Source organism: Odocoileus virginianus, unplaced genomic scaffold, assembly GCF_023699985.2.
Source record: "Odocoileus virginianus isolate 20LAN1187 ecotype Illinois unplaced genomic scaffold, Ovbor_1.2 Unplaced_Scaffold_1, whole genome shotgun sequence".
NCBI classification, from domain to species: domain Eukaryota; kingdom Metazoa; phylum Chordata; class Mammalia; order Artiodactyla; family Cervidae; genus Odocoileus; species Odocoileus virginianus.
The window spans coordinates 2,178,871-2,190,969 of NW_027224263.1; the positions used below are offsets into that span (position 1 = coordinate 2,178,871).

The window sequence follows — 12,099 nt, forward strand, 5'->3', positions numbered from 1 at the left end:
AAGAATGTATGCCTGAGAATAATTCCCCAGACAGATTCAAAGGACAATGTTTTTCAGCACTGAAGCTGGCAGACTGACAGCAACCACACCCTTCCTTTCTAAGTGATGAACTAAACAGCAGACTGAGATTTTGTCATGGGGTTTGGACTCCTTTAGTATACTGAGAGACTAAATAACACACAAATTCCCCAAATGAGCACCACTTCTTCCCATCTAGTGTTCCATTCACTCAGTATTTATTTAGTGCCTGATGTCATCAACCAATTCCAGAAGGGAAAAAAAAATTTTAAGTCTCTTTGAGGACAGGGACCACATTCTGTTTCTCTCCAAATCTGTGATATCTGACAATGCCTGTGTAGACATTCCATAAATATTGACTAAATTAACTAATTAAACAAGGTCATAATGTTTTATCAATAGCCATAATAGTGAATCAGAGCTCACTTAATTTTGTATACTGATGGTTTTTTGGAAAATAGGTACTCGTGGCTTGGATGGTCCCCCTGGGCCAGATGGATTGCAGGGTCCTCCAGGTCCCCCTGGAACCTCTTCTATTGCCCATGGGTTTCTCATCACACGTCACAGCCAGACAACAGATGCTCCACAATGCCCGCAGGGAACCATCCAGGTGTATGAAGGCTTTTCTCTCCTGTATGTACAAGGAAATAAAAGAGCTCATGGTCAAGACTTGGGTGAGATAATCAGCATCTTATTTCTTACTATGCATTTCTGTTTTGTTTTGAAAATCTTGTTAGGTTCTAGAGTAACCTTGGACAAAGTGCATCTCTATTCTTTCACTCGCAGTCAGTCGCTCTTTTGCAACCCAATAGACTGCAGCCTGCCAGGCTCCTCTGTCCGTGGGATTTTCCAGGCAAGAATACTGGAATAGGTAGCCATTTCCTTCTCCAAGGGATCTTCCTGACCCAGGGATCAAACCCCAGTCTCCTGCATTGCAGGCAGATTCTTTACCATCTGAGCCACCTTATATAGAATCTTTTTCTAATTTTACAATCGACAAATCTTCATTGTAAATATACTCTTATCTTTTAGATAATGTTCTCTACTTTTTCTCCTTTCAGTCCATTCTCTCTTTACTGTGAGAATCTAATTTCTTTTTTTTTTTTTTGAGAATCTAATTTCTACCCATAATCAAGCTTATAAATGTTAAACTCCTAATCTAGCAAGTGAACAGGAAGCATTATTAGTTTTTGAATATCATGAAATTCACAAATGCAATGCAAAGAAAAAATGGGATCTCTTATCCACTATGTCCCTATAACTTCAAAATGTGTGTATTTGGTCAAGCAAGGGCTGTCATAGTATGTATTCTGATGCAGAGGCTATAAACTAGACCTGACTCAAATACAGCTTAGGCCTCAGCCATAGCAGCATCATGATAGTATCCAATATATCAAGCGTGATACAGGATTGCAGGGACTATGCCAGGGCTCATTCAGGGATCAACTTGGAGATATCTTGATGCCTAGGCAAAGAATAAAAATAAGAGGTTTGATGTTATGGAAGTAGTCACCTCACTAAATACATACATAGTCTGTGCTGAATTAGTGAAAGGACTATGGTGTATAAAAAAGATGGTAGTGGTGGAGGAAACAGACAATACTGAAAATGTTCTGTCTGAAAAAACAAAATGCATACCCAGAATCATTAGTCTATTAAAACTTTATAGTTTCAAAATATGAGAGTATTGAGAGTTCATGAGATCACCCTATCTTTGAATGCTTGGAAACTATAACCAGAATTCTGCATCACTGTAGATAGCCTACAGCATAAATGCAACCAAACACCCATGTTCTCATCATTATAAACCTTCCTTTTATGCACATCCTCCTATTCTCTTCTTTCTGAGACCCAGAGATATTTCCATCCCTGTCCCTAATTAGTAATGTTAATTTTATTTTCAATTTATAATTAAAAAGCACTTTCAGGGACTTCCTGGCAGTCCAGTGGGAAGGACTCTGAGCTTCAACTGCAAGGGGCAAGGGTTTAGTCCATGGTCAGGGAACTGAGATCCCACAAATCATGTGGTATAGACAAAAAGAAAAGCACTTTCATATTCATTAGACAATTTGATTTTCAAAACTAAAATAATCAAGAAAGATATAGGGCAAGTATTGTACATACACACAAACTGGCTAAGAGGTTAAATGACTTATTCAGTGCCACAATGGACTGCCAGGGAAGTCTCTGAAAGTGTTTTTTAATTATAAATTAATTTAAAAATAAGACTAGCATTACTAATTAGAGACAGGGATGGAAATATCTCTGGTCTCAGAATCACAAAAGAATATATATGTATGCATATTTATATATATTCTTTTCTATTATGGTGCATCTTAGGATATTGAATATAGTTCCCTGTGCTATACAATAGGACCTTATTGTTTATCCATTCTATATGTAATTAGTTTGCATCTATTAACCCCAAACTCCCAATCCATCCCTCCCCAAACCCCTTCTCTGCTGGGCATCCAGAAGTCTGTTCTCTGTGTCTGTGAATCTGTTTCTGTTTTGAAGATAGGTTTGTTTGTAGCACCTACCAATTGCAAACCCATCCATTTTTCAATTATGTCAGTTTTCTTATTTGTTCTCACATGACTTTGTCATTCACCTCTCTGAGCTATTTTTTTTCCCTTTGAAAAAAAAGTATAAATTAGGCTAAATCAATGATTTTCTACCTGGGGAACTTTTGAAAAGATTCCTAGGCCCATTCCAAAACTATAATATAAAAATTCCCAGTGATTCTGACAACCCATCAATTTTAAGAATTATTGATCTTTTATAAATCATCTTCAGTCTGAGATAAGCATACCCCATTGGATACATGAGGAATTTCCAATGTATAATTTTAATGGAATTAGTTTACAAATCCTCAACTTTCATATGTACTTTCTTCTAAAGTTGAACTGCCTGTGTATATGCTTTAGATAATCTCTTTTCCTATATCCTCTTTCACTACCACCCATCTCCTATTTTATAAAAGACTCATACCATGGCATATTGCCTTGAAACATAAAAACCTCTAAGAAGAAAAAAAAACCTCTAAGAGACAAATTCAGAGGAATAATTCAAAATAATGGCTTTGTTATGGTCTCTGTTAACTCAGGTTCTATAATTCACTTCTAATCCGTCTCATTAGAAAATGCATTTCTAATAAAAATTTAATTTTTAGTCAGTGTCAAAATTTATAATAACTTTTTTGATCAGTGTGAATTAATAGTAATTATGATGACCATTCAAAGCAATATGTAACATGTAAAGCCTTAGGGTCACAGAATATCACATTATTTTAAATTCTTGTTTCAGAGAATATGATTGGATCCTCAGTAAAAGACATTGAATAATAAAAAAAAATACATTAGGATAAAACTGTGTGAGAGAAGTGGAATGGAAATACAATGCAAAAGGAGCATTGTATAATTTCCAATTGTTAAAGATGAGTTTCTGTACTTTTAAAAAGGTTTATTGTTAGGTTTCAAATAATTACATTGGATACATTTAAAAGAGTGATGTCAAAGTTTGTTTTTAAATATAAATATTCACAAAACACTAGAAATGACAGCTGGTAATGTTCAAATGTGGTTTGCAAAATTCCAGACTCCAGTATTACCAAGTATAGAAGGGTGGATTTGGATCCAAGAGACAATAATATCTTAATAACTGGCACAGTATCAATTTAAACTTCTGATGAAAAATTTGAGGTGTCAACTTAAGAATGTGAGGGAGGTGCATCATTTTTCATCATTCTTTGTGAGTAAATGAGAAAAGAAAAGCCTGATCATAGGTAGAGATATTATTGTCCCTATCAGCTCAGAAATTTCAACGCTCTAGTTCCTTTCTTTTTTTCCCCCCTTGCATCTTTCCTTTCTCCGTCATTTATTTTTCCCCCTTGTATTATTTACTTCCAAACCTGTCCATGGTTGCTGTGCATATTAGTCAGCACTACAATTGTCCCTAGGCTTAAAGATATGGGGAACCCACATAAGACACATACTAGGAATGTCTTAGAAGAAGGGAGGGAATACTGGAGAGGAAATAGTGTTATTATATTATAAGGACTAAGTGTGTACCCTTCATTTTTGCATAATAAATTACTCAATATTCTCCATAAGGCACCATTGTCTATAAGATGCATCACTGGTTTGAAAACAGTGTTGGGGAATATTTAATGAGCTAGCACAATAAATGTCTACATAAGTTGTAAGATATATCCTGATTTTAGAAATGTTAAAATATGAGTAAATGTACACCTTATAATTGAAGAATTACAGTGTAGTTATCATCTAAAAAGTGAAAGTGTTAGTCACTCAGTCATGTCAGACTCTTTGTGGCCCCATGGACTATAGTCCACCAGTCTCCTCTGTCCATGGAATTCTCCAGGCAAGAATATTGGAGTGGGTTGCCATTTCCTTCTCCAGGGGATCTTCCTGACCCAGGGATCAAACCTGGGTCTCCTGCATTGCAGGCAGACTCTTTACTGACTGAGTCACCAGAGAAGACCTGGTTGTCATCTAAGAGATAGGGAAAAGTTACTCTTTGAAAGGTTGTTTGTTAGTATGTTAGAAGAAACTAATTATCATGACACTTTTCCTTTTTCTCCCTATTTCTTCCCAGGAACAGCCGGCAGCTGCCTTCGTCGTTTCAGTACCATGCCTTTCATGTTCTGCAACATCAATAATGTTTGCAACTTTGCTTCAAGAAATGATTATTCTTACTGGCTCTCCACCCCAGAGCCCATGCCAATGAGCATGGAACCCCTGAAGGGCCAGAGCATCCAGCCATTCATTAGTCGGTGAGACATGGGTATACCGTTGACATTTGCTGATCTCCAGTTAGTTTAGCTAGTTAGAAATGAGTCCAAAGATAATAATCTGACCATATTCCTCTCAGGTTAGGTAGAACAGAGGAACCTTTATAATGTTCAATTCAATATGTAGTTTGATCCATATTTATTGGGGATCTTCTTTTGACCAAGACCAGTGATATACTAGTGTAATATAAAAAAAAAATAACCCTCAAAATCTAGTTATTAGGCAACTATACATAAATTAATATGTATCAGGCTTGGGCTCAATGCTACAATAAATCTAATAAAGTATTAGGAAAGGGATATTTAATTCCAACTGGAGAAATCTGAGATGACTATATGGAAGAAATGTGTTTTGAACTGCTTAGCCCTTTAAGGATGTAAAGGACTTGAGACAGGCATTTATAATGGAGAAGAGCATTCTAGGTAGAGAAAATGGGAATGGATTTGTAGACTGATGTGTCTAGAATATATTACTAGTGTCCAAAGGGTACAGAGGGAGAAGGGATTGGAAAATTAATTTGGACCCGGTCAGTAGAAGGCTTTCAGTGTCAGGTTTTAGTTTGAAATTTAATTGGTATATAATGAGGACCTCTGAAGTTTTTGAGCTACATTTCAGGGAAGATTACAGGAGCATCAATGTGTAACATGATTCCAGAGGGGATAATCCAGAGGTAGAGAGACCAGGTAGATTAAGCATATTGCTATAGTCCTTGTAGGAGTGGTTTGGAACTCTCAGTGGGGGGTACATGTATCACATTAATAGAATAAATAAGATTTAGCAATTGATTAGTTATGGGAAGGAAAAGTGATAGCTGAGACTTGGAGCATGAGTATCTTTTTTCTTTTTCTTTTCTTTTTTTTTTTTCTGAGCATGAGTGTCTTAAGAGGAGGGAGGTACTGTTAATAAAGATTTCCTAGAATGTTGCCACATTAGAACCTGGGTAAAACTCTACCTCCTAAGCATGTTAGGTATTGCCATTTTCATTCTGATCATGACCCAATTGATCTAGGAGTCTAGTAACCATAAAGGATGAATCATTGGAAACTTTAGTTTCTTTGACATTAAATATAAAGGTTAAGCCTAGTTTAGCCACTCTTAATAGCAAATTCATGGAGCCCTTTTCAGTATATTTGCTTCAATCCTTTGGGAATTCATTTTTTTAATGAATGAAATAAAACTATCTTTATTCACAGGTGACATGATAGTCTACATAGAAAATCCTACCCTTTCCCTCACAAATCTAGAAAATATTTTCTAGTAACTAACAAGTGAATCTATTAAAGTTGCAGGATATATAACAATTATATTCCTATGATAGAAAAATTATTTGCAATTGCCGCCCAAACATGAAATACCTAGACTAAGATGAACAAAAGCTGTACAAATATTACAAAAATATTTGTAAACTAAAAATCTACAAAACACTGATAAAATTTTTTTTTCCATTTATTTTTATTAGTTGGAGGCTAATTACTTTACAGCATTGCAGTGGTTTTTGTCATACATTGAATTAGCCATGGATTTACATGTATTCCCCATCCCGGTCCCCCCTCCCACCTCCCTCTCCACCCCATCCCTCTGGGTCTTCCCAGTGCACCAGGCCTGAGCACTTGTCTCATGAGCTAAGTAACTATAGAGATATACTATATTCAGGGAATGCAATATGCAATATTTTTGACATGTCAATTCTGCCCAAATTGATCCACAGATTCAGTATAATCCTTATCAAAATTCTATAAGGTTTTTATATTTCCTGTAGAAATTGGCAAGCTGATAATAAAAATTATATGGAAAAGCAAAGGGCATAGAGGAGCCCAAATAATTTTGATAGGGAAGAACAGAATCAAAGGACTCACATTTCCTGATGGTGTGAATTACTACAAAACTACAGTAATTAAGATAGTATAAAATTGGTGTTAGGAGAAGCATATAGATTAACATAAAAAACAGGGAATTAAAAAATGGTTTCAAATTCATATCATTAACAGATGAGTACAAAACAGGTATTCAGATAATTTCATAAAGAAGGGATAATCTTTTCAACAAATGGTGCTGAAACTATTGGATAGTCATATGCAGTGAATAAATAAAAAAGATCCATAACCTCACACCTTACATATATACAAAAATCAACTTTAAATGGATCATAGGCCTAAAGGTAAAACCAAAACTATGTTAAGTTTTCAAGGAGAGGGTAGGGTAAAATCTTTATGAGTTTAGTAAAGATCTCCTAGACAGGGACAAGAAGAATAAATCATAAAAAATGATAAATAGGGCTTCTTCTGGGAATTCATTTTTGTGCATGTGATTTTTTTTCAACAGTTCCAACTCTTTGGAGTAAAAGATCCCCTAAAGGCATTCCCTATTTGGTAGATTAACTTTGCCAAATTGGTTTAGTCATATTTCAAAAGGTCCCCTCTTGCTCTTTATTAAAGATTTGGTAGACTTAGCTGCACCTTACTTGATTTTATAGACAGGTACCCAGACACCACATCTCCAAGTGCCTTGGTACTTGTCCAGTGTTCTGCATATGTTGTACTTCTAAAGAGATAGCCAAATAGTTAATAAATATCCCTTGGGCCAAAAATAATGGGCAGGGATTAAGAAAGTGTCTTGTTTCTTGTCTTCTTCAGTTTACCAGACATTGTTCTTAGCACAGTTTCAGTAGTACTGAATGTCTACCCTCAAGTTGGGCACTTTGACAACAAGTAGTATGTGCAATATGCCAAGCCAAACTCTTGCAGCAGTTATGACATTGACTATTGCAAGTATGAATACAAGTTTAGGGCAGGATGGAAAATGAAAATGCCATAGCAGTGGTTCTGTAGTTTCTTTAAAAAAGAAAAAAACTCACAGGTTTCATTTATAACTTTATTATGTATATTGGGAGGCTGGGCTTATGCAAAAGCAGTCCTCAAAGTACATTTTTCTCCTCTTTTTCTGAGCACTGTAGACCCCTTGATGGGATTTTATTACAGGAAGGCTTCCAAAGAAGAGGGACTACTATTTCCTATGTGCTCACTCTGTAGATTGTGTTCCTTCTGTGTTCCTTACCAGATGTGCAGTATGTGAAGCTCCAGCTGTGGTGATTGCAGTCCACAGTCAGACCATCCAGATTCCCCGTTGTCCTCAGGGATGGGATTCTCTCTGGATTGGTTATTCCTTCATGATGGTATGAATCACTCTTCCTTGGCTTTGTCATCCTAGCTAACTGTCCATCATATCTGCATTTCTTCCTAATATGAGGAATCCCTGTCATTTGAGCCTCGTATAGCTTCTATCCAAGTACTGTGTTCCCTTTCATACATTTGCTGGAACAGATTTTCACAATCTATCTGTTTCTTTTGTTGAGAGCCTTTGGTGTGGATACTGTTCTCTTAACTTTGGCTCTATTTACTTCACTGGATTTGAATATTTGGCCAAGGTCAGAAGGCAATGGCACCCCACTCCAGTACTCTTGCCTGGAAAATCCCATGAACAGAGGAGCCTGGTGGGCTGCAGTCCATGGGGTCGCAAAGAGTCGGACACGACTGAGCGACTTCACTTTCACTTTCCACTTTCATGCATTGGAGAAGGAAATGGCAACCCACTCCAGTGTTCTTGCCTGGAGAATCCCAGGGACGGGGGAGCCTGGTGGGCTGCCGTCTATGGGGTCGCACAGAGTCGGACACGACTGAAGCGACTTAGCAGCAGCAGCAGCAGCAACAGCACTTATCTTTGGATACTCACTAAGGTTCATGGGTATTGTGGCACATTTTCCCTTGTCTTTTCTAGCACACAAGTGCAGGGGCAGAGGGCTCAGGCCAAGCCCTGGCCTCCCCTGGTTCCTGCTTAGAAGAGTTTCGTTCAGCTCCCTTCATTGAGTGTCATGGGCGGGGGACCTGCAACTATTACGCCAACTCCTACAGCTTTTGGCTGGCGACTGTAGATGTGTCAGACATGTTCAGGTAAGGTGCTTATGGCTTTAGTTTAGGTCGTAAGCTTCCTTCAGAGGTGCTGGAGGAAGAGAAAGGCAGCTTGTGAATGGTTTATACCCAACAAATGTTAGAAATTTAGAGGACCGTGTCTTTTATTCTTACTTGTTCTCCTCATATACCAGACTCAGGTCAGAAAAACATACTTGACTAATAATAGGTGTATGTGGTTTGAGATGTCATGATGATAAGTCTTTAAAAGCAAAACAGAGCAGGAAAAGATTATGTGACCTTCTCAATAACACATGAGCAACTGTTCGACTAGACTGAAGCCACCCTAGAAACTGAAGTAATCTGTGTTGCTTCCCCAGTCCAGTAGTCTCTTTCCCAGGATGTTTTCAAGGTTTTCATCCAAGTATTTGAATGAGTAAGGCTACCTGTAATACATGTGCCTGCAGGGGACTTTATTCTATTGGGTATTTTTCAATTTCTATTTTTATATGTTGCTTCTTTTGAGTTATTAACATTTTTCTTATGTATTATCTTTCTGTAACCATTATGTGTTATGTATTATCATCTATTAATCATCAATTGCCCAGATCCCCCTCATTCTAGGACTGTTAGAAAAATGTATAAGAGAAAGAGAGGGAGAGACAAATAGACAAGGATGAGAGTGGTGGGGAGGGGAGTCACAAAGATACCTATGACCACTAATGGCTCTTAGGCCATACCAGTCATTGCACTAGATTGCATTGCTCAAAAGTTAACCATTAAGTCAGCTACTTAAACACAATATAATGTTTAAGTATGAATTGAACCAATAATAGAATTAAAATACCAGAAAAGGCTAATTTGATAGTCTTGTTTTTTATTTCCCAGCAAACCTCAATCAGAAACGCTGAAAGCAGGAGACTTGAGGACACGTATTAGCCGATGTCAAGTGTGCATGAAGAGGACATAACATTTTGAAGAATTATTTGTGTGTTTTTAAATGTTATATATATATATATATATATATATATATATATATACACACATACATATATATATATATAAAATTCCCAGGATGCGATGTCTCACTCTCCCCAACTTTACCACTGCTGCCACCAATGGTGCTACTATATATGACCAAGAGAACATGCTGACTAATAATCATGAAGATTCAGATGTACCTCAGCAATGTGCCAGAGCAAAGTCTCTATTATTTTTCTACAAACGAAATGAGGAAATGAATTTACTTTTTTGGGTCCAGAATGACTTTCTCCAAGGATTATAAGATGAAGATTATATATTTTGCCCAGTAACTAAAATGGCACGTTAAAAATTCAATTAAGAGAAGAATCACACTGAGTAAAATAAAAGACTGCAGTTTGGGGGAAGAATTCTTTTTCATGGTGCTACTAATCCTACTGTATCCCAGGTTTTTAATATAAAAGTGTTAAGCTTATTTTGCTCTGTAAGTAAAGAATGTGTATATTGTGTAAACAGCCTTTTAGCTCAAAATGTTGAGTCATTTAGAGGTCACCTGACATGAATCACTTTTACAGAAAACTTAGGAAAACCTAGAATACAGACAGCAAGATTTTATATCCAGGTTTATCAAAGTGAGAGTTTATATTCTTGCATCGAGTCACTACTGAGAGTAAATTTGAGTTTTTTCCCCTAAGTTCTCATTTGACTTTTTTTTAAAAAAGGTCATTTTTAGTCACTTTAATCAGAATTTTAAATGTACATGTTACATACCAAATTATAATATCTAATGATGCAACTTCTCTTTTGCTGTTTTCTCCAAGACACTCAACGCTAGATGCCCCCAGCTTTGATGTTTCTTACATCTTGATTTTGCTCATCCCTGACTGGGCAAATTCTCCCATATAATTTTGTGAAACAAAAACATTTATAAAGTTGATGATTCTCTTCCTTGTGCTTTTTACATAAGAATTATTCTCCTGTGGTCTCTCCTTGTTCAAGAACTGGGAAGACAATACTTAATTTGTCTTCTCTCTTCAATTACAAAGCCAACTGATATTCCTTACTGTTTTATTTTAAACACTGTTATAGTCATAGAACACCTTATTTCCCTAGCTGTCATCTTCTCACTTAATGTTTTTAACTCACCATTGTCAATTTAATTAAAGATATCATATATTAAGGATGATTTGTTGTGTATCTCTTCAGCCTATGTGTAAAAATACTGCTCATTTACAGATAGACCACACTTCTGCACATCACCAAGTAGTCGCCCTTCTCAGAGAACCATTTAGAGCAGTTCAAAAGCAAAAGAGGTTTCTGCAGACTTGATCACTCTAATACCTGATGGGAAACTTACCAGCTGAGCCACCAGGGAAGCCCAATAGGAGACATAGTAAAGCACTTTCTCCAGTGAAGAGAACAACTCATTGGGAAGTATTTTGAGGTGATAAATTTATTAACAACATTGTGTTGATGGCTAAGAAAGGAAGCAGAACTACTTTTCATTTTGGGAATTCATTAATAATGTTTAAAGCAGATTCAGTTCAGTTCAGTTCAGTCGCTCAGTCGTGTCTGACTCTTTGCGACCCCATGAATCGCAGCACACCAGGCCTCCCTGTCCATCACCAACTCCCGGAGTTTACTCAAACTCATGCCCATCGAGTTGGTGATGCCATCCAGCCATCTCATCCTCTGTCGTTAAAGCAGATTAGTGAGTTAATATTCCTATTGATTAAGAATGAACACATGTAGCTCTCTAAAATAGTCGTAGACTTGCCTCTATAATAAAATGTGTGTTACAGCTAAGATATGAAACAACCAAAGGATTTTGAGAATTTTAGACCCTAATGTGAGCTCATGCTCTAAGCTCTAAGGCTTAAAGCCTATAGTGGTAAAACTTAGGTTCTAAACAATGGTAGATAATACTGCTGAGTTCCAGTAATGCTGTTGATTTCAAGGCTAATAAATTGCAAATTCTAGCTTTATTTTTCTGTGAGCTACATGCACGAAAACACTAATGGATTATTGTAAGTGAAATGCCATATTACATTCTATGCATTTTTCTACATGCTATACACCTGAAGGTTGCTCCTTGAGTTATAGCTGCAAGCACAGATTCCAGAGATTTTGCTGTTTGTAGCTTTCCCTTTCATATTTAGCTGACTGAAAATCTTGGCTCAAAAAGAACCTCCTAGATTTTAATAGTAGCATGTATAGCTGGTCTTTGTGTTTCTTGAATGTCCTAACTATTCCCAACCCTGTTTTGTTGTTTAAAGTGCATGAACGCAATCCATTCCAGAACCTTAATGCTGTTAACTCACCCTTGCCACTGAATATTCTGATTATTCTGATGTAACTGCTCTAGTAGTTACCTATAGTGAATT

The 12,099-nt window shown here is 36.7% G+C and overlaps 1 protein-coding gene across 1 annotated transcript in view; it reads left to right on the forward strand.

Annotated features, from left to right (window-relative positions):
• Positions 1-10,895, forward strand: part of COL4A5 (collagen type IV alpha 5 chain) — a 229,980-nt gene extending 219,085 nt beyond the window's left edge. The window contains exons 47-51 of the mRNA XM_020898386.2: positions 480-692; positions 4,633-4,810; positions 7,887-8,001; positions 8,604-8,776; positions 9,623-10,895. Coding sequence (XP_020754045.1) covers positions 480-692; positions 4,633-4,810; positions 7,887-8,001; positions 8,604-8,776; positions 9,623-9,704 — 761 coding nt within the window. The 3' untranslated portion in view covers positions 9,705-10,895. The remainder of the gene's footprint in view (positions 1-479; positions 693-4,632; positions 4,811-7,886; positions 8,002-8,603; positions 8,777-9,622) is intronic.
• The last annotated feature ends 1,204 nt before the right edge of the window (positions 10,896-12,099 follow it).